Source organism: Phragmites australis, chromosome 1 (genome assembly GCF_958298935.1).
Source record: "Phragmites australis chromosome 1, lpPhrAust1.1, whole genome shotgun sequence".
NCBI classification, from domain to species: domain Eukaryota; kingdom Viridiplantae; phylum Streptophyta; class Magnoliopsida; order Poales; family Poaceae; genus Phragmites; species Phragmites australis.
Genome location: NC_084921.1, coordinates 51,553,248 through 51,577,171, shown reverse-complemented (window position 1 = coordinate 51,577,171; position 23,924 = coordinate 51,553,248). Strand labels below are relative to the sequence as shown.

General features: G+C 43.6%; 1 protein-coding gene across 1 annotated transcript; it reads right to left on the bottom strand.

Annotated features, from left to right (window-relative positions):
• Nucleotides 1–17,347: 17,347 nt before the first annotated feature.
• LOC133890667 (MADS-box transcription factor 21-like) lies at nucleotides 17,348–22,979 on the bottom strand. Its single transcript, XM_062331150.1, has 7 exons — nucleotides 22,798–22,979; nucleotides 20,759–20,840; nucleotides 20,462–20,526; nucleotides 20,253–20,352; nucleotides 17,998–18,039; nucleotides 17,815–17,856; nucleotides 17,348–17,602 (listed from the first exon to the last, which is right to left on the bottom strand). The coding sequence occupies exons 1-7, from the start codon at nucleotides 22,977–22,979 to the stop codon at nucleotides 17,348–17,350; spliced, it is 768 nt and encodes a 255-aa protein (XP_062187134.1).
• Nucleotides 22,980–23,924: the final 945 nt, after the last annotated feature.

Here is a 23,924-nt window from a genome sequence, read left to right as displayed (position 1 = left end):
ATATATCATTGCCGATTCATATTACTAACGGTAGTGATATTAGCTTATCAAAAGATATGCAAATAATAACCGATAATGATAATGACTATCACTGCTGGTTGGGTTTACGAAGCAACAGTGATCCTCAAAGTTCATACAAACCCCATTGACATAATAACGGGAAGTGGGAGAAGAGGGATTACCCACTCGCCTATATTTATCTATCCTTACGTGCGCGACTTTAAATATGAGCGATCCTCACTCACTCTTTCATTTTGCTCTCACTCACTCTCTCTTGCGCGATCTTGCTCTCGCCCACCACCGGCCACCTCCACCACCACCTCCACCGTCTGCTCCGAGGATGCCTCCTACACCTGCATCCTTGTTCGGGGAGGAGGAGGCCCTGCCAAACGAGGCGTCGCCCACCTCGTCTAATTCCGGTATTTTGCCGCCGGGACCCCTCTTGGCGGACGACGAGGTATGGGACAAATTCGTCGATGAGCCGCTGAGGGCCAAGAAGGCCCGGAAGAGCTTGTCGGAGGAGGACGAGGACACCTACGACAAGAACGACGATGGCGGCAATGAGAACGATGAGAACGATGATGGCGGCTATGAGGACGACAACAATGACGATGATGAGGCCGCAGACTACTAGTTAGCTAGGTAGGTTAGACGCGCGTGTTAGGGTTTTGCTCTATCATCTGCATGATATCATCTTTTGATGTAATTAGTATAAATAATATTAATATAATCATAATATCCTTTAAATTATTGCATGAATGTTTATTTTTTATCCTAAATTGAGTATCGCTACAGGTTTATAGATAGAACTGATAGTGATAACTATATAAATCAACCGGAATGAGATCAAGAACCGACAATGATATATTCTATCACAACTAGTTCGTGTTACGAATCGACGTTGATATGTACATCACTGTTGGTTCATAGAATCGGTAGTGATAATTATAGATTATCATCGTCGGTTAAAAAATTGGTAGTGATGTCAATTTTAAACCACATTGATGACCTTTAATGTAGTAATGGTGAGTGCTAATACCAGAACTAGAAAAGATAACTAATGATTTCTAATTTGTATTATCTTAGAAATTGTGAGGAACCGTCCAAATAATATTCTAATTAATCACCAGGAGGATCATTATTCATAATCACAACCTCGATGATTAACCAAAATATCATCCCGGTAGTCCCGGCACGTGTTTTGTGCCCAAGATCGGAACACATGCCTTTCCAACATGTACATCACAACAAAGCTTAAGAAAGAGCGAGTAATTAACATTATATTACAAGTTCTTAAGCATGCAATAAGTTATCATAATTTACAGCAAAAGAGAATTAGGAGGAGACTAAAATCTGCTCAACTCCTAACCAGCAAAAGAACTAAGCAGCGGAAGACTAAAAGCTATACAACAAAAGGATATGGAGCCACATGCCCTTAGGCTCCATACCCGAACACCGAGTTCGGAGTAGAATGTGCTACTCCTGCCCGCCACCCTGATCGGCAGGCACAAAGTAGCCAAACACCGCCTCTTCCTCAACAGCAGCACCTGAAACGCAGGCATGAGTACGAAGGGTACTCGCAAGACTTAAACCATATAGAGCACATAAACATAGCTCGACTCCAAGGATTATGCATTGAGCCATTAGCAAGGATAAAGCCATATGGTTATGTTAAACATTAGCGGTAAGCAATCTAAACATCTATGTGTGAGCAACTAACTTAACCAACAACATGATTCTACCCTACATATACCAACTGAACATAAAGGTAACTGTAACCAACATAAACATAAAACTAGAACCAACATGAGTATATATGTAACCAAGAACCAACTCGCCCATCTCCCACATAACCAACCACAACCACAATCGAAACTCTACGACCGGGTGCAAATGAAACAATAGCATGCTCATGACCGAGAGCGCGGCAGTTCGAACTGTTTATACACCCTGCAGGGGGATACTCCTGGACCCACACGACTCGGGGACCATACGGCTTGTGCCACCCGCTAAAGTGCACACAAGGGGGTACCCGTGTCAACCTTTCCCAACCAGCCCCAACCGTGTGGGGCATGCATCGCTCGGCGCGGCGATACTAGAACTACTCCCGGAGCAAACTAGTACCGCTTACAAGCCCGCCCGCTCACACCGTCGATGTCCACGCCCACAAAGCCACAGCTGCGAAGGTATTCGGCTCGCCTTACCATTAGATCGGCATGTGGTGAGTAAGGTAAGTGCTAAAGCCAACTACCCCGACGATCGGCCTTAAACGATGCAAGCGGTCTACGGTGTCCGGTCTTCCTCTACCGGCCTACCCAGGGGAACTCCACATCCGGGCAGGACAAAACACCATCCTAGCACCGCCCACATCTCGTCTCATACTCACCACTCATACAACCATCACCAACCAATCTCCAACATTGTGATCATAACAACAGTAAATAATGCCTATGCTCGCGAACGATGAAACCATTCACCGCTCGACTTCTACCGAAAGACCTATGCATTGCTAAGCATTTCGATTAATTTGTAATCTAGACAACAACATATTCAAGGCAACAAGGGTATGGATAAACAACATATCAAGGTAGAGGATATGCAATTCAACATAGGATCTAACCATTTATACCCGACAATAACTCACTAAACATGCAAACATACACAAGCATAATTTATCAATTTTAGACTTCATTCAATTCGATTAAATGGGTGCAATATGCAAACATAATAGGTTGCTTGCCTTGATGCACTGGTTCACAAAGGTGCGGCGCCTCGGGATCGACCTCGGTCTCCGGGATCGATGGATCAGCGCGTTCTAAGAAACATAACGCGTGCAATGATAAGCATAAATGAAATGCAACAATCTAAGCCACAAGGTGCAAATGATGAAATATCATGAAAATGTACTTTAAAATGTAGGAAAATATTTTTCCTAACTAGAACAAGTCATAAGAAGACTAGCAAAATTGGTTTCATCCATTTTGGATCTGTAAAGAATTAATGGTGAATTAATGAAGCTTAAGCCTAATTAATTAGCCTCAAAATTTTAATTCGATATTAAATTGCTGGGGATATTTTTAATAGATAGAGTAGTTTATTATGAAACCAACAAAATTGGTTTCATGATTTTTGGAGTTCGTATGAATTAATTATGAATTTTACAAGTTTCAGCAGAGACTGATGAACAGTGCACCCGGATACTCCGGTGAAGGCCGGATACTCCGGGGTACCGGAGACTCCGGGAGACTCTCCGGCAGCACCCTCTCTGTTATTTTCGGCTGGAGCTCACCGGAGACTCCGGGGAAGGCCGGATACTCCGGGGAAGCTCCAGAACTGGGCTGTTTTGAGGGGAAAAATGCCCGGAACGAATTGCAATCTTCTCCAAACCAAAAGGGAACATGTTTGAGCTAGTTCAAGGGTTCTAGAACTCATTTAACAACTTAGAAACTCCATTCCTAACTCAAATTCATCCAATTCCTCAATTTAGGGTTAAACTCACAAAAACTCATGAATTTCACTCTTTTGCAAAATCGACCAATCGAATCACGAATTCCTGCTATGGGGAGCCTAAGAGACTTACCCACAACACTTGTGAAGGTTAGTGGCCGCCGGGTGATGAAGAAAACGGTGGGAAATCGAAGAATTCCGGCGTTCTTCACTTTTCAACCCTATCACCAAAAGACATCCAAATCGGCTCAAATCCTTCGGGAATGAGCAAACAAATTGGAGGAATGGAATGCTTGTGAGCTTGTGATCGCAATGGTACCACATGCATACCTTGATTCGGCTCCTAGAGCACGGATTTGAGGGAGAAAGGGAGAGGGGCTTGAGAGAGTGAGAGAGGGAGGTGGCTCCCTTGCTTGCACGGGAGAGGCACGGGAGTGAGGTGGGGCTGCTGTGGAGTTGGCAGCCGAGTGAGGGAGAGAGAGTGAGGTGTGGGGCCGGCCAGCTGGTGGGTCCCACATGGTAAGGAAAGAGTCCGCTTTGACTGCGAAATTCATTCTTTTCGCTCCCGAATTCGATTCTCTCATCCGATTGACAAGAAACGAATTGCGCTAGAGTTATAAAACAAAATTACACAAAATTAAACATAATGCTTAAGAAGCATAATTATGCTTAATTATGTGATTATGGAATTTGGGACGTGACAAACCTCCCCCCCTTAAAAGGAATCTCGCCCCGAGATTCGGTACGAGTCGGGGAAGAGCACGATGAGTCTAGGAACCACGCTGTGAGAGATAGGATCCAATGAACATTTCCATTTAACACGGTGATGAACACATACATGCGAAATGTTCCAACTGTGCAAAATTTACAACGACTTTTCCAAGCCTGCAAAGAGCTCGGGATACTCGGAGCGGATCTTATCCTCACGCTCCCAAGTTGCCTCGTCTTCCGAGTGGTTGCTCCATTGGACTTTGATGAATTTGATGGAACTTCGCCGTGTCTGGCGTTCGGCTTCGTCCAAGATACGGAGTGGCCGCTCACAATATGTCAAGTCCGGTTGCAACTCTTGGGGTGCAACATCGACAACTTCCGTTGGGACTCGGAGACATTTCTTCAATTGTGACACATGGAACACATTGTGCACGGCGGAGAGAGACGGAGGTAAGTCCAGTTGATATGCCACCTCTCCACGACGAGCAACAATCTGGAATGGTCCCACGTATCGAGGCGCTAACTTGCCTCGAACTTGGAATCGGCGAACACCCTTGAGCGGTGAAACCTTGAGGTATACATAATCTCCAATTGCGAACTCGAGGTCTCGGCGACGACGATCCGCATAGCTCTTTTGCCGGGATTGAGCCGTGAGAAGACTCTTGCGGATATTTAGAACATGATCTTCCGCCTCCTTGACCAAATCCGGACCTAGATAAGCACGTTCGCCGGATTCGGACCAATTTAGCGGCGTTCGACATCTCCGGCCATAAAGAGCCTCAAACGGCGCCATCTCAATACTAGCTTGGAAGCTGTTATTGTAGGAGAATTCTGCGAATGGCAGGCATATGTCCCACTTCTTCCCATAAGTGAGAACACACGCTCGGAGCATGTCTTCTAGAATTTGGTTCACCCTCTCGGTTTGACCGTCTGTCTGAGGATGATATGCCGTGCTGTGAAAAAGCTCGGTTTCCATAGCCTCTTGGAAGCTCCTCCAGAAATGAGAAGTGAATTGCGTGCCTCGATCGGAGACAATCTTCTTCGGAATACCATGAAGGCAAACTATCCTGGTGAGGTACAACTCCGCATATTGCTTGGCCGAAAATGTGGTCTTGACGGGCAAGAAATGAGCGGACTTCGTAAATCGGTCCACAATCACCCATATAGAGTCGTACCCATTCGAGGTCTTCGGCAAGCCGGTAATGAAATCCATTCCAATTTCCTCCCACTTCCAGGAAGGAATGGGCAAAGGCTGAAGTGTACCGGCTGGCCTGAGATGCTCGGCCTTCACTCTTCGGCAGACATCACACTCAGCTACATATCGAGCGATCTCTCGCTTCATGCGAGTCCACCAAAATCTCGGCTTGAGGTCTTGATACATTTTTGTGCTTCCCGGATGAATAGAGAGCAATGAATCATGAGCCTCATCAAGAATCTTCTTTCTCAAAGCCTCAACCTTCGGAACCACGAGACGGTTCCCAAACCATAGAATGCCCTGCTCATCTCCAGAAAAGCATAAGGCTTGACCGATCTTCATCTTCTCTCGGATTCGAGCCATGCCTTTGTCATCCTTCTGAGCTGCCTTGATCTCATCCAGAAGAGTGGATTTGATCTCCAGGTTGGCAATGAATCCATCCGTGACCATCTCGAGCCCAAGCCGTCGGAACTCATCACAAAGTGTGGAATTTCCGGGCTCGACCCTAAGACAATGGCAATGAGCTTTCCGGCTCAAGGCATCGGCGACCACATTCGCCTTGCCGGGGTGATAATGAACTTCCAGCTCGTAGTCCTTAATCAGCTCGAGCCATCTTCGCTGCCTCATATTCAAATCTGCTTGAGTGAAGATGTACTTCAAACTCTTGTGATCCGTATAGATACGGCACAAGTTTCCCAACAAGTAATGACGCCAAATCTTCAGAGCGTGCACGACAGCAGCAAGCTCTAAGTCATGTGTCGGATAATTCTCCTCGTGGCGCTTCAACTGTCGTGAGGCATAAGCGACAACCCTACCTTCTTGCATAAGGACACATCCGAGGCCCATGCGAGAAGCATCGCAATAAACATCGAAACTCTTGCTCATATCGGGCTGAGCGAGAACTGGAGCGGTCGTGAGCAACTTCTTCAAAGTCTGAAAGGCGGACTCACACTCACTTGACCACTCGAACTGGTTGCCCTGCTTCAACAACTCAGTCATTGGCTTGGCAATCTTGGAGAAGTTCTCGATGAACCGGCGGTAATAGCCCGCAAGTCCGAGAAAACTCCGGATGTCAGTGACATTCTTGGGCTGCACCCAATTGAGCACATCCTGCACCTTGCTCGGGTCGACTGCAACACCGTTTTCTGATAGAACATGACCCAGAAAAGCTACCTTCCTAAGCCAGAACTCACATTTGCTGAACTTGGCATAAAGTTGATGATCTCTGAGTCGGCCAAGGACAATACGGAGGTGCTCAACATGTTCTGCATCAGTCTTAGAGTATATAAGAATGTCGTCGATGAAAACCACGACAAACTTATCCAATTCCTCCATGAACACCGTGTTCATCAAGTACATGAAAAATGCCGGTGCATTCGTCAATCCGAAGGACATGACGGTGAATTCATATAAGCCATAGCGAGTCGAGAAAGCCGTCTTCGGAATATCCTCCGGTCGGACTTTGATTTGATGATAGCCCAGTCTTAAGTCAATCTTTGAGAAAACCCGGGCTCCAGTCAATTGATCAAACAGAATATCAATCCTAGGGAGAGGATATTTGTTCTTGATAGTGACCTCATTCAACGGACGGTAATCAACACACATCCGTAGGGTACCATCCTTCTTCTTCACAAAGAGTGCCGAGCATCCCCAAGGCGAGGAGCTCGGACGAATGAACCCCTTCTCCAGCAACTCCTTCAATTGTTTCTTCAGTTCCACTAATTCATTAGGTGGCATCCGATACGACCTCTTTGAGATTGGAGCTGCACCGGGCACGAGATCAATAGAAAACTCGACTGCTCGGTCGGGCGGCATTCCTGGCAACTCATCCGGAAAGACATCCGGGAATTCCCATACCACAGGAATACTCATCATGTCTACGGTGGGGATAGCCTTCAAGGCAAAAAGACAAGATTTGTCACCCTCAAGCTTCAATTGAATACGAGTGTTGGACGGACCATTTAGAGTAACTGTCCGCTGAGCACAACCTAAGACTGCCTCATTCTTGGTGAGCCAGTTCATCCCCAATATAATATCTATTCCCTTCGAGTTCATCACTAGCAAATTTGCCCCAAAAGATATCTCATTGATGATTATCGAGGCGTTGGACACGCATTGCTTAATAAGGACCTTGGCTCCAGGTGCATCTATAAGATAGGGCGTAGGGGTGGTGCTGACTGTCAACCCATGACGCTGAGTATAACTTGCCGCTATGAAGCAGTGAGAAGCTCCAGAATCGAAAAGAACAACTGCTGGAGCTATGACAGAATGTGAATGCACAATCAACGTACCCATCAGGACGGTGTCACTCTCGTGAACGTCTTCAGCGGTGGTGTGGCGTGCTCGGCCACGCTTGGGGACGTGGGTCGCCTGAGAGGACTGTGGTCCAGATTGAGCCGGTGGTGGCCTTGGAGCGGTCACCACGGCTCCCGACCTCGGGTAGGGGCAATCCCGCGCGTAGTGGCCGACACGGCCGCAGTTGTAGCATGGGCCGCCAGGGCCACCAGTCACGCTCACTTGCGAAGCGGTCGGTCGTGGAGGCTGTCCCTGTGGAGCTGAGAACGACGGGCGTTGCACGAGCCACATCGGACGAGGAGCACTTGATGCCGGCACGCGAGATGGTGGAGGTAGACTCTCCGTGCGGGCGCGCTGCAAGCTCCCGCCCACAGAAGGCGAGGGACCCCTCTTGCGCTTCTTCTCCTCCTGGTGGTTCTTGAGCTTGAACTCCACCGTGAGCGAGGTGCTCACAAGTTTGTTGAAATCGACGAACTCGTGCGCCGACAACCGGTCTTGCATCTTTGAATTGAGACCGTTAATGAAGCGGTATTGTTTCCGCTCGTCAGTGCTCACTTCATCTTGAGCATATTGTGCAAGGTGGTTGAACACCTGCACATATTCCATCACCGATCGGCCTCCCTGCTTGAGGTCCATGAATTCCCGTCGCTTGATCTCCATAAGACCCTTGGGAATGTGGAAATCCCGGAATGCCTGGCGGAACTCCGCCCAAGACACCTGGTGGTTGGCAGGGTGCATGGCCAAGTAGTTGGACCACCATGCGCCCGCCGGGCCCTGAAGTTGGTGGGCGGCGAAGAGCGTCTTCTCGTGATCCTCGCATCTGAGGAGAGCAAGTTTCTGCTCGATAGTCCGGAGCCAGTGGTCGGCATCCAGAGGATCCTCAACCCGCGAGAAAACCGGCGGCTGAGTCCTCAGGAAATCCGAGAAATCATCTCGGTGCCCGGCTCCACCCCCTCCATGAGGAGTCGTGTTGCGCACGAGAGCCTCCAGAAGCGCCTGATTAGTCTGGCGGTTCTGCTCAATCTGCATGAGCACTTCCGCCATTGTTGGCGGCGGGGGAGGGTTATTCTCATTCGAGCCCTCGGGATCATCCGACTCACGACGAGTTCTCACCATACTGTACCGACAAAACAAAAAAGGGAAACGTCAAATTCCAACATAACCTAAAAGCATTCGCCGGATATCATTTACTAGCCCCCCCATAATACATGTATATAGATCATGCATGCATGAATGCAGTATGAGAATGACGCTATGCTCGATCCTAGATACCGTTTCTTTCCCGTGCACTTCTCTCCACAACAAACATCGAAACTCACAAGCAGTTATACTTAGGGGCATAATATAGCAGATTCATACATATTGACAGGAAAATGTATAAGTAAACTTTAGTTGGTTGCTTAGTGGGTTTGACACACTTACTAAACAACGTTCTAATTGTGTTTAGGCTACTTAATTAAACCAAGCTCTGATACCACGCTGTGAGGAACCGTCCAAATAATATTCTAATTAATCACCAGGAGGATCATTATTCATAATCACAACCTCGATGATTAACCAAAATATCATCCCGGTAGTCCCGGCACGTGTTTTGTGCCCAAGATCGGAACACATGCCTTTCCAACATGTACATCACAACAAAGCTTAAGAAAGAGCGAGTAATTAACATTATATTACAAGTTCTTAAGCATGCAATAAGTTATCATAATTTACAGCAAAAGAGAATTAGGAGGAGACTAAAATCTGCTCAACTCCTAACCAGCAAAAGAACTAAGCAGCGGAAGACTAAAAGCTATACAACAAAAGGATATGGAGCCACATGCCCTTAGGCTCCATACCCGAACACCGAGTTCGGAGTAGAATGTGCTACTCCTGCCCGCCACCCTGATCGGCAGGCACAAAGTAGCCAAACACCGCCTCTTCCTCAACAGCAGCACCTGAAACGCAGGCATGAGTACGAAGGGTACTCGCAAGACTTAAACCATATAGAGCACATAAACATAGCTCGACTCCAAGGATTATGCATTGAGCCATTAGCAAGGATAAAGCCATATGGTTATGTTAAACATTAGCGGTAAGCAATCTAAACATCTATGTGTGAGCAACTAACTTAACCAACAACATGATTCTACCCTACATATACCAACTGAACATAAAGGTAACTGTAACCAACATAAACATAAAACTAGAACCAACATGAGTATATATGTAACCAAGAACCAACTCGCCCATCTCCCACATAACCAACCACAACCACAATCGAAACTCTACGACCGGGTGCAAATGAAACAATAGCATGCTCATGACCGAGAGCGCGGCAGTTCGAACTGTTTATACACCCTGCAGGGGGATACTCCTGGACCCACACGACTCGGGGACCATACGGCTTGTGCCACCCGCTAAAGTGCACACAAGGGGGTACCCGTGTCAACCTTTCCCAACCAGCCCCAACCGTGTGGGGCATGCATCGCTCGGCGCGGCGATACTAGAACTACTCCCGGAGCAAACTAGTACCGCTTACAAGCCCGCCCGCTCACACCGTCGATGTCCACGCCCACAAAGCCACAGCTGCGAAGGTATTCGGCTCGCCTTACCATTAGATCGGCATGTGGTGAGTAAGGTAAGTGCTAAAGCCAACTACCCCGACGATCGGCCTTAAACGATGCAAGCGGTCTACGGTGTCCGGTCTTCCTCTACCGGCCTACCCAGGGGAACTCCACATCCGGGCAGGACAAAACACCATCCTAGCACCGCCCACATCTCGTCTCATACTCACCACTCATACAACCATCACCAACCAATCTCCAACATTGTGATCATAACAACAGTAAATAATGCCTATGCTCGCGAACGATGAAACCATTCACCGCTCGACTTCTACCGAAAGACCTATGCATTGCTAAGCATTTCGATTAATTTGTAATCTAGACAACAACATATTCAAGGCAACAAGGGTATGGATAAACAACATATCAAGGTAGAGGATATGCAATTCAACATAGGATCTAACCATTTATACCCGACAATAACTCACTAAACATGCAAACATACACAAGCATAATTTATCAATTTTAGACTTCATTCAATTCGATTAAATGGGTGCAATATGCAAACATAATAGGTTGCTTGCCTTGATGCACTGGTTCACAAAGGTGCGGCGCCTCGGGATCGACCTCGGTCTCCGGGATCGATGGATCAGCGCGTTCTAAGAAACATAACGCGTGCAATGATAAGCATAAATGAAATGCAACAATCTAAGCCACAAGGTGCAAATGATGAAATATCATGAAAATGTACTTTAAAATGTAGGAAAATATTTTTCCTAACTAGAACAAGTCATAAGAAGACTAGCAAAATTGGTTTCATCCATTTTGGATCTGTAAAGAATTAATGGTGAATTAATGAAGCTTAAGCCTAATTAATTAGCCTCAAAATTTTAATTCGATATTAAATTGCTGGGGATATTTTTAATAGATAGAGTAGTTTATTATGAAACCAACAAAATTGGTTTCATGATTTTTGGAGTTCGTATGAATTAATTATGAATTTTACAAGTTTCAGCAGAGACTGATGAACAGTGCACCCGGATACTCCGGTGAAGGCCGGATACTCCGGGGTACCGGAGACTCCGGGAGACTCTCCGGCAGCACCCTCTCTGTTATTTTCGGCTGGAGCTCACCGGAGACTCCGGGGAAGGCCGGATACTCCGGGGAAGCTCCAGAACTGGGCTGTTTTGAGGGGAAAAATGCCCGGAACGAATTGCAATCTTCTCCAAACCAAAAGGGAACATGTTTGAGCTAGTTCAAGGGTTCTAGAACTCATTTAACAACTTAGAAACTCCATTCCTAACTCAAATTCATCCAATTCCTCAATTTAGGGTTAAACTCACAAAAACTCATGAATTTCACTCTTTTGCAAAATCGACCAATCGAATCACGAATTCCTGCTATGGGGAGCCTAAGAGACTTACCCACAACACTTGTGAAGGTTAGTGGCCGCCGGGTGATGAAGAAAACGGTGGGAAATCGAAGAATTCCGGCGTTCTTCACTTTTCAACCCTATCACCAAAAGACATCCAAATCGGCTCAAATCCTTCGGGAATGAGCAAACAAATTGGAGGAATGGAATGCTTGTGAGCTTGTGATCGCAATGGTACCACATGCATACCTTGATTCGGCTCCTAGAGCACGGATTTGAGGGAGAAAGGGAGAGGGGCTTGAGAGAGTGAGAGAGGGAGGTGGCTCCCTTGCTTGCACGGGAGAGGCACGGGAGTGAGGTGGGGCTGCTGTGGAGTTGGCAGCCGAGTGAGGGAGAGAGAGTGAGGTGTGGGGCCGGCCAGCTGGTGGGTCCCACATGGTAAGGAAAGAGTCCGCTTTGACTGCGAAATTCATTCTTTTCGCTCCCGAATTCGATTCTCTCATCCGATTGACAAGAAACGAATTGCGCTAGAGTTATAAAACAAAATTACACAAAATTAAACATAATGCTTAAGAAGCATAATTATGCTTAATTATGTGATTATGGAATTTGGGACGTGACAGAAATTCCTTGGACTTTTCCAAAAAAAATGACCAGATACCAATATATAATGCATTAAAGCATTTTTTTTTCAACTTGACGATTGCAAAGATGCCAGATTGATGGAATGACCTGTACATTTACAATAATTTTCCTGCTACATCCGTTGCTTTCTTAGTTGTTTGTCCAGCTGTGTACCATGAACAAAGCAGGAATTCAATCACTTTATTTTGGGTTTACCTTTTACAAAGTTAAAACGTCGCCATTAGCTAGTAATTTCAGCGTGAAGCCGGTTTATTCTTACCTATAATTTATCATGGACGTCTACTATATTGTTAGGACCTAACCTTGGATTTATCTGTGTCTCCTGTATCAATTTCTGAATTAAATAATTAATACACATAGAATTCTTCAGAATAATATTAAATACATATTTTGAATAAATAATTACCTAAAAAGGGTAGAACATGCTCTTATGGATAAGGATCCATAGCATACCAGTTAGGCAGAAGAGCCTACATTGGAGTGGAGCGAAACAATCAGAACAATCCAATGCTACAGACAACTCGGGTGCTGACATAACCTTAAACCTTTTCTCTTTGACTTCAACTGGGTTGAGGTTGATCTCCATCTCAACAATCTGAAACTGACAAGACTGAATACAAAAGGTACTCAATAAGTCATATAACACTTCAAGAAGGTTGATAGATGCATAAAGAATAATGCAAGGATATGACTTTACGGTTTAGTTTTAAGAGTAAAACAATTTTACGTAGATATTAAGTATATAGTATCTACTAATAGTTTTTTAGAACAATTTAAAGCAAGTAACTAGGTAGCAAAGTTTTTGAAATAGTTTTAAACAAGTTAACATGATAACAAAGTTTTTGAAACAGTTTTAAATAAGGTATTCTGATAACAAAGCTTTTTAACAGTTTAAAACAAGGTAACGTGGTATATCTAGAGGTTTTAGTGTCTTAGGAGGAGCTACACCATACTCCGCAGTTCATATCTTCACATCTGATATACCTCCAGTACCACACAGCTCCTGACGGAATGAACTAATAACCTCATCACACGAATATTTAGTCCACACACTCACTCATCAAGACGCACGCACCTAGAATCTAATCAAGCGTGACCATACCTTCGCATATCCATGATCATAAATATAGCTATTCGAATAAGTTTACACTCTACAGAGGTGTACACTGTACCCACGCGATATGCTCAGCCTCCAACCGTTGCAAGCGGAGGAGGGAATCATACCGAGATACTTCAATCATCTTTTCTATCGGGCTTTTCTACGAGATTTACCCCCAAGTACTAAAAGTCTTGTACTAAATGCTAGGTTCTATTTTTAAGCACTTACCGGTCTCTACACATTTAAACTGAGGGCCAGATAGTCATTTGACTGCTCGTGACTCTCAACCTCCTAATATGATGCCTAACCCAGTCTAGTGAAAGAAAAATCAAGTTCTGCTCATACATAATGCATGGTTGCATGGGGGTGGCTAAGCATGATAGCGCAAGATTCGGTGCTTAAACAGCCAGGATAGGTATCTTCTGGCAATGAATACCACAAAGGTAACTCAAGCCCCCAAGAGCATCTTCGACCGAAGGACTACTCTATCTGCCCCTGCCAAAAAGTTTTCACCTATTTTTACACATCACCCTCCATATTCCACATGACATCAAGGATTTCATAACCATCACGGAATTCAAAACTATCAAGGATGCATAGTATATGAGTTAATTTGATAAATAATAAAGTAATATCTCCGAAGAGATGCATTTTAAGGCGACGTCTCCAAGGAGACGTATTCAATCATAAGCATGCTAGATATCAAGATGTCATTCAGCGTTAATATAGATAACAACAGGTAATTTCTAGGGTTACCTCATGAACAGGGAGGTGGCCGGAGGGGTGGCTAGCTCGTCGGTAGGATTTCCAGAGCGAGCTGCCGGTGAAGAGGGTCTCACCAGCGGCACGTGAGGGCGGGGAAAGGAGGACGCAGACCAAGCAGAGAGTTCGGCAGTGGCGGGCTCGGCCGAGTGCGGCGATTGTGCGCGCTCGTGACAACGAGTGAAGGGTCAGTGCGCAACGAATAGTGGCAAGGGGACAACGACGTGAGACGGCGGTGCACGGGGGCGGCTTGACGTGTGTGAGGCGTGGGCTGGCACGGTGTGCAGGCAAGCGGTGACGTGCGTGAGACGGCGCACGTCGGTGGCTCTCGGGATAGCATGCGCAAGCGACGCGGCGTGCGTGGGTGCACGCACAACGCAGGTGTGCACAATGCCTATAGGGTGCGGCGCGACTGGGTGCGGTCTCAACCGGGCGGCGCTAGGGCGATCGGCATGGAAGGAGGAGCAAAGGGAGACGAGCTCACCGGGGTGGACGATGCACAGATGGAGAAGCGACAGTGACTCCGTGGTGAGATGACGCGGCTCAGCGTGGAGGAAGATGGAGGCACGGCAGTGCAGTGACGTCTATGCGTTGGCGAGCAACGACGTGCATGGGTTGGCGTGGCACGCGAGAGATGGCATGGCTGCTACTGACATCCTGGCACCGTGGCTAAGCTAGAGGACAGGAGCCGGTGGCGCAACACGACGGTTGTGCAGGCCAGCGAAGGTCGAGATGGCGCGCTTGAGCAAGCTGCTTGCAGGGGCTCAAAGAGGAGGAGAGGGCGGTGTGGCTATGCTGCTGTGTTTGTGATGTTCGTGTGTGTATGCTTGTGCTTGGTGGTGTGTATGTGTCGGATGCCTTGCTCAACGTGGAGGTGGGAGTCTTGCAGGTGAAGGAAAGGGAGGAGAAAGGAAAATAGCTTTTGCCATCCCGTGAAAGATCAAAGGAGAAGGAGAAATTTCTTTGTGCTGCTCCGTGAGAAAGATTAGAGGGAGAGGGAGACATAGAGTGATGGGTTGGTGGCTGTGTGAAAGTGAGAGAGAATTTGAATGACAATTTCAATTGATTGAATTTGAATTTGTAAAGTAGATGTATAAAGATTCAATGTGAATGAATTGTGTTTGAACTGATTTTGAAATAGTACAAATTTAGTGATTTGAATTGGATCGGATTTGGATGATTCAAAATAAAAGTATCCAAATTTGAAAAGAGGTGTATGTTGATTCAATTGAAAGTATTCAAATTGAAACTGGGATTCAAATCGAATACTCAAGTTGGAATTGATTTTGGAACGAGGATTCAAAATACGAGATTCAAACTTAGAACTCGATTCGAATTGATTTGAAATGAATTGTATTGAAATGAATTTGCGGAAAGATCAAAACTAGAAGGTATTTGAATATAACTTGAATGATTCAAATACGAAATCGACGGTGATTTGAATGAGTCTGGATTGGATGTATTTGGGATTAAATTCAAATAGGACTATTTGATATTAAATCTAAATTTGGATTTTGCATTAATCCAAATAAGAGTATTTGAATTTAGGATTTGAAAATTGAATTGAGTTTGGCATTAGTTCAAAGGATGGTATTTGAATTATGAGTTGGATTTGAAGCTCTGACTTTGGGATAGGAGTTAGATTCAAAAGAATTGAATTTGATTGTATTTCAGATGAAAAGAATCTAAGAAATAGATTTGAATTTTAGAGAGGTTCAATTTCAAATCTCCACTCAAAGAACCATAAAAGCCATTAAACTAAAATACATATGATTCAATTACTGCAACGATTAATTTAGAAATTAATTTGGTGCTCTCTGAAATACTTAGCCAAAATAGTATATTTGAATATATACATACGAGTATATATACATCAAATATATATTTTCTTGATTTTATATTGATTTAAATAATTAGAACAAATTTAAACAGAATTATTTTAACTATTTTCTAAATACTAAAACACAGGATGTTACATATATCATGCATGCAGGTGCACATAGTCCTTTTCAATGCATTAACCTTGCTTCCTTTAGTGACAGCTATGGATACAGATACGGCGGCTCCAATTTTGTTCTGGATCGTTTACCATGCATGCAGTATACGTGGCTGCATATTTTTGAAGATAAACACATCAATTTGGTGCACTTAACCCAATTAATTCCATGAATGACAACTATTAGTGTCGCATAGGGCTCCCAATCTGTTCCTACATGTACTCCTAATTGGCTAATTATAAGATTAGCACAGCTATTGCTGTGAGTTAAAGATGTTGGGTAAATCATACTCCATGAATGAGTACATTTTTTCAATGCATTAATTTGCCAATGTTCAAAGAAAGAAAAACCCTCTTATTTTAATTTCTGAAAATATGTCGTGGTAATTCATTTAAGGAGAGTGTTGTTGTGTCCTGGATTGATCTATGCTTATGCTTGTTTGATCGTGAGAGAGTGGTCTAACTGGCAACTTAGTTTTACCACACAGACTACCAATCTCTCTGGTATATCTATGTCTTGATTCTTGCGGTTTAGTTGAGAGTTTGGCCGTGACTTGACAAATCTGGCTTTTAAAAAGGGTCTGCATGTATATACTGATCTCTCGATCAGAGCCGGCTCATCTGATAAGTAGGAATTGTTTACGATTCACGATCATTGTCTTTGTCCTGATCCCATGTATTATTGTCGATGCATAAACGAAGAAAAAACAGGGAGGGAAATTAAACAAATATTGCCCTCTATGCTGAATTGGCGATCAGGGCCCGGATCACAAACCCAACAGATTATCTAGATGGGCCACAAGCCCAGAAGGCCATGCCACAGGGCTGGATCGAGATACCTGTAGAGCTACTCTCCAATCGACGAGAGGACTTACAGAAAGGAATATATATACACACGTATGTATGTATGTATGTATGTATGTATTGCAGACTTGCAGCTGACCAATGTTGCATTTATGCAAATATATATAAGCAGATGGAGATCGATCGTCTAGCTAGGCACACATGACCTGTATATATATTAGTATTCATCACACCACAAGAGTCAAATTGCATAGATACGTATACTCAAAACAATATTCTTCAAACCACACAAAGCACATATGTAGTCGTAGTTAATTCTGGTAGCTAGTTCTAGCACACACAGCTAGTGTAGGTGTACTTGAGATCGACGACATATTATATAGCAGATAGAACACGTAGTCAAGATGGGACGTTCCTAACGCAAGATCACTGTCAGATACTGAGATGCATGCGACGAAGCAGCATATTCATGCGCCTAGAGAAGGCCTTTGCCGGCGGCGGAGTCGACCTTGATGTGGTACCCAAGGTGGAGAGCAGTCTGGTGGTGCTCCTGGGAATGCTCCGTGTATTGCGACGACGAGGCAGCGAGCATGCTCACCTGCACCTGCTGGTAGTAGCCCCGTGGGTCGAAGGACGCCGGCAGCGCCTCCAGCTCTGTCGTCCCGCCGGCCGCCGCCGGCGCCATCTGGTCTTCCGCCGCCTGCTGCTGAGCGCGATCAGTCTCCGCAATCTGTTGCAAATTACATTATTAATCAACACCAATCCAATTCGATCAAGAGAATATTACTAGCAAGCAAACATTGAGTAATTAAATCAAGTGTTGATGAAAGTATAGTAGTGAATAGCTGTGTGTATCAATATATCGCTGCAGGTTCATTCTGAATGTAGCAGTACGCGTTCTCGAAAAATACTCTGAATGTAGCAGTGATCACTGATCAGTACCTTGGCTCTCAGGAACGTGTTTTCATTCTGCAGATCTGCTTCCTGTAAGTATCGATAAAATAAGAGCAATTTAAAGAGGAGTGCTGTCAACCAAAATGCACGTGGAATTTCCACGTTCATGTTTCATAGGATAATTAATAGCGACAATAGATCTGACAGCACCGAATGTCCGAATGAGCTTACCCTTTTCTGCACATACTCGATCTCCGCGAGCAGAAGCTCATGCTGGGAAAAACACAGAGGGGAAAAAGTAACGGGGAAGTACTGTTAATTACGAGGTGGCCTTTGTAATGTCAAATTCACGTGTAGTTAATTAAAAAAGTTACTTTTGCCAATGCTAGGTTGAAATTAACGGTCGATCTTTTTGCTATCCAACACCTACTATCGACATATAAATGAATTTTTACTAGCTATTGCTTTTGATATAGATATCTATAGTTTTATTGAGAAACTAAGTTGAAATATATCTTGATTTGTATATTTCTGATATGATAACGTTGAATTTAAAATGATTTTGGTTGGCATGAGCTTATTTGTGTGTGATATAGTTTATGGCTAACTAAAGTTTAAATTGAAGTAAATTGTTTCAGAGTCCAGAAAATTATGTCTCAATAGAGCATTCGGTGTGTAGGTTTTTGACCACACCGGATAGTCCGGTGTTACGGTGAAGTGAGCACCGGAGCATTTTCAGTGCTGAAGCAGAAATAGAAGCAAACATCGGATGATCCGGCGATGGACTTAGAGAGTGCTGGAGTATTTTCTGTAGAGAGGAGATTTTTTACGCCAAGTTTGAATATGTAAGTCGGATGGTCCAGTGCTGAGTTTGTGAACACTGGAGAATGCATGTTGCAAAGAGGTTGCAGAAGGGTGGTTTGGTGGATTAATACACGTCGGATTATCCGATGATGGACATGAGATCACCGGAAGCTTTCACTGGATCTTTTCTTGCAGAGAGCAAAATTTTTCTGGAACAGATAGTGCTACACTCACCGGATGGTCCGGTTTTTAGGAGTGGAACACACCGGAATATCCAGTGTTCACGTTCTCTACAAAATATGCTCTGAGTTGAAGTTTTTAATTTTGTGCTAACCTGGAGATGTTTTGAAGTGTGGTGAAATATATTTGTTTGTTTTACGGTGTGCAGGTAACGGATGCAACTTAGCAATCAACGACGGGTAATCGGGGCTAAGAAGGTGCTTGATGTTGGACGATTAAGAAAGGTTAGGCGGAGTCAAGGATAATTCTAGTTGTACACATGAAGGTCAAGCAAAATATAAAAAGAAGGATAAAGACGGCATGTTGATAAAGCCAAGCAAGGGGGATGCCGGTGCAAGTGACAATGCGGCCCAAGGGATCGGGAGCGAGAGAGACTTAACGACGGTCAAGTTCGCAAGACGTCATCATCAGAGCATTTGCTTCAAGTGGAAGCAAGTGGCGGCTAGTCACGCTTTGAGAAGCATACTAGGGTTTCATGGTTTAGTCTTAAAATCGTGGGAGGACTATAGGAGTATGTGACATCATCATAAATTTTGTATCGAGGCAAAGCCAAGTCGTGAAGGCGCCGAGGTCGTCCGATGAATGGAAAAGAAAATAGATCAAAATACCTTCGGTAGTAGGTAGGAGTGTATTACAAGAGAGGGGTATTTTAGAAAAAAGTTAGAAAACTTGTGGGTCAAGTTTTTTAGACTTATAAATAAAAGGGTACGGCTATGAGAGGGGTTGTGCTAACTATTTGAGAGCATAGAGTTAGATTTTGGAGAAGAGGAGAGGGAATGCTTAGTCTTTGTAATAGGCTAGAGTTTTTATTAGAGAAAACTTCTATAATCTGCCGAAAAGAGGGTTGTCCTCTTGAAAATAAGTGATCTTGTTCATCTCCTTCTAGTCTCCTGCTTTTAGTTCCCTTGCCTTCGTGCAAGTTTTTCTAGTTTTCTGTTGGTTTTTGTTTTCCCTTTGCAGCTGCATTTTTACCTCTTTTGCAAAGTTACCTTTCTAGTTGCTAGACATATAAACACTTACATACTCATGTACATGAGTAGGTTTTGAGTCCCCTTACATCTATATAGTCTACTTAGAGAGTGTCGTTGCATGGTATCATCTTGTTGGATCTTTGAATTTTTTTTTCAATTTTCAAACTTTATGAGGGTGATGAGTCATGTATTGGGTCACTATGTAACCTAGTGTTTAATTCAATCATAAGAATCACTTATTGATCGCTGTTATGCTGAAATTCCGGACTCTCCGAATTTTCTAGGTTGATTTAGAGTTTTCGCCGCTTGTTTGTTTTGCTCTTTGTTACCATTTTCTTGTAGAGATGTGTTGGGTGATTGAATAAGAGAAGACTATCAATTTCGCAAAAAAATTGTTAAAGCGTCTATTCACTTGCTTTAGTTATCACTCTCAATCCTGCACTTATCTACTTCCTTGTTATCCATGTTTACCTTCTTGGACCGAATTCGGCTAATGCCTCTTTCAAGCCTGCTTTCAAGGTTCTTGAGCTCCTTCGCAGACATATTGCCAGTTGAGTCACCCATCAGATGCCTGACAGGTAGCATTTACAAAAGCAACGATCACGTCTACTTTTAGTATCATTATTGGACACAAATAAAAGTGAGAACAGCCAATAGGAACTAGTAATTAGGTGGCTTACCTGTTTGAATTCTGCAAGGTTTGTATCTGCTGGCGCAGTTTTTCTGCTTCTTGCTGAAAGTATTGCTGTGAAAATTCCAGTGCATGCGTGGAAGTTAAGAGGAGGTAATCACAATTTACCAATATAAATGGTGTGAATCTTATAGCTAGTTAAAAGTAAGGTTTATGTATCAAGGCTACATCTCGTTAAGGTTGTGTTGATGTTGATGCAAAAGTTTAAGCCGATTGATAAGGCCGGTGTGCGATCATAAATAGTGTTTTCAAATAAAACCGAGAAAATCATTGAAATAATGCTTACATGAGAATTGACATCTATCACTGGAGCTGATCCCGAAGTGCTGGCAGAGGCTTTCTTGTACCTCTCAATTGTCGATCTTACGCTGTCCAAATGTTGTGAAATCAAAGCTGTCAGCTTCATCAAGCTTTTGCTCAAAAAAAAAAAAAAAATCCCAGTTTCATGTTTCCACACGTATTTCGCAATATTATGGACTGGTTAGCATAGTAAGATTATTTCATAGGAAATAAAGCTCAGTAGTCCAAAAAAATCTTAAAAATAAATTACATTCCTAAATAGATTTTGTGTATACCAGAATAAAAAATCAAATTGTGTGTATATCAGATATCTTCTAGCTAGTTTCATGTACCAGTTCTTTTTTATTTGATGTGTTAGACTTGTGTGTATATTTATTAACAAAAAAACTAGATAATTGTATTCCCATGCTTAATTTTTGCTTCTCCTCACTAATTTTATTTTATTTTTAATTAAACTAATATGTTTTAGTCTAATTGACCAATGAAGACAAATATTTGTCTCTGAAACGAAGCATAATTAAACTTAGTCAGGGCCGGGTACCTACATTAGAATATAAAATATCTATGTCTCTGGTTGAAATCCTGTAATATTCAAACCTAAGAGAAACAGAATTTGTTCCACCCAAACACATCAAGCGTGAAAGAACCCAAATACATCAAGCGTAAAACAACGCAGGGACGACAAATTAATATGTGTAGATATCTTTCCCACCTGGGGACAAAACATTCACTCCAGGTCCAGGCTAAGTACGTACTAGGACGTGTGTATATGTTCTCTTACTATAAGTTACGCGAAAAGATGCAAAGAGCATATATACTTCTTAGAGAATGCACATCATTTGAATGGTCGAGTCCAGAGAAGTTCCCGGTGCAAAAACACAAGCAATCAAAGGCGTTCTTTAACGCCTCCTTTGCACCACCAAGGGAGGGGATTAGGGAGAACCTACAGTCTCCATATCCATGCAATATATAGGGGTGTGTGTGTGTGTGTGTGTGTGTGTGTGTGTGAGAGAGAGAGAGAGAGAGAGAGAGAGAGAGAGAGAGAGAGAGAGAGAGAGAGAGAGAGAGAGAGAGAGAGAGAGAGAGAGAGAGAGAGAGAGAGAGCATGTCAGTGCACATGAAATGAAAAACCTTTTCAGGGAAGGGGCATGCATGTGATGATGCATGACACAGCAGGAAGCTCTCCCAAGGACTAGAACTTGCAACTGTGGGGAGCTCCGTTATGATGTCGCTTGTTTCATCCATGAATGAAAAAGAGATCGACCAGAGAGTCCCAAACTATTAGACAAGTAGTATGCTTCTTTAATATCCATTGCAAAAACGCAGCAAGCTACCAAATGCGAGTATATATATCACCACACACGGATGAATTAATGCATGGAACATATCTATGGGCAGGAACTTCGGAACGATCATCAGTCACAAGACAGACTAGTCATTATGCTTATCATGAGGAGCAAAAAGATGGGAAGGGCCAGAGTAAAACTTTAACAACTTTGTTTTGCGTTTTGCCTAAAAACAACTTTGTTTTGTGCTCACTGCCATCGCGTATGTGCTAAATAGTCATAGTAATTAACCAGAGATGGAGAATTTATCATGTAGCTAGTTTATTAACCAATACTCATCAGATCGTCACTAATATATATAAAGTGATTACTCAAAAAATTAACATAGGATTTTCATGATCCCAAATTCCATTATTGGAAAAACTGACCTACTAATTAGTGGAGTTAATGAAAATTAATATCGTTTTGAGTTTAAATTAAATAATAAATGCCACGGCATAATGCTCATCGAGAACTGACTCGATCCCATGTTCAAGTTGATGCCAATCCACGCAAATGTGGTACCAAAGCATGATTTGCATCGATCTTGTATTGGAAAACTAGAAGCAAACGCACCAAAAGGCGACCTAGCTAAAAAAAAAGAAGACTTAATGTTCGTTTGATTTAAGAAGAAAATATAGCATGAAATGAAAATTAGCCAGTCCGGCTCATAACATCCACATAGATGTGTAGTATGTACCTGTTATTGGAATACTCGTAGAGGCGGCCTCGGCCGGAAAAGACGATCAAAGCGATCTCAGCATCGCAGAGGATGGAGAGCTCGTACGCCTTCTTCAGCAGCCCGTTCCTACGCTTGCAGAAGGTTACTTGGCGGCTCGTCGTGTTCTCGATTCTCTTGATCTCAATCTTTCCCCTCCCCATCCTCAGTCACAGTTCCCTGTTAAGTATATAGTTAAAGAGCAATTGGTAGATAGCTAGATCAGCAGTATATGAAAAATGTGCAAGAGAATTTAATCGAATTATCGTATAATCGGTCAGTTCATGCGACCCTGTCAACTCTAGCTAATTGGTGGAGTGTGATAGTAGCTATAGCTACAAGGAATATATATATATCCTCATCTTTCGTTGTGATGCTTCAATCAGAGCCAAACTTCCACCAGCATAATTGATGGGATTAAAGAAAACAACGAGACAAGCAGTTCGTTTTTTCGAGGTATTTAGAGATATCTATGTTTAACTTGACTGCTTTTTAGATGTAGGTACAAACAGCACAATACGGCAGCACTAATAAGCAAGCAGTCCCCGGCCGGCACACGCATGCCAATACCTCACTTTTTGTTTTTACTTAAAAGGGAAATTAATCTTGGTGGGGCAAAAAAAACACAAAAAGTTCACTAATTCATACGGCTCGAGGTTCACTGCTGCTTCAACTTCAAATCAAAGGGATTTTGAAACATATTTCCAAGAGAGAGAAAATCCAGTAATAAAGTCGGCATAGATCTGGAAGGATCTAGCTAACAGATGGAACTTAGTTATCTCAAGAACGGTACATGTAAGATCCAGCAAAAGATGGACTCATGGTCTCATGGACAAGACACAAGCACGATCGAGCACGCAATTCGAAGAAAGCAAGAAAGTGTTGGAGCAAAGCCTTTGAACAAACCATGCATATCACTTCAAGAAATAATAGATTAAAGAAGCACATGTTGCAAAAAGCATTAGCTAGCTGAAGGGCAACGAGATCTGCATATATATGGAGAGGAGAAAATAGCAAGCCAAATCGAACAAGTTTACACGCGAAAGATCTTGCAAGCTAGGTAGGCAGCTGCTGTTGCAGTTCGTTTCCCCTTGCAACTCGTCACAAAC

Excerpts from the sequence above, each read along its gene's own strand:
- LOC133890667 (XM_062331150.1), bottom strand. The coding sequence starts at position 22,979 with ATGGGGAGGGGAAAGATTGAGATCAAGAGAATCGAGAACACGACGAGC. Across the intron at positions 20,353-20,461 it reads ACCTTGCAGAATTCAAACAG|GCATCTGATGGGTGACTCAA; the intron begins GTAAGCCACCTA and ends GCTACCTGTCAG. Across the intron at positions 17,603-17,814 it reads ACACGTTCCTGAGAGCCAAG|ATTGCGGAGACTGATCGCGC; the intron begins GTACTGATCAGT and ends AATTTGCAACAG.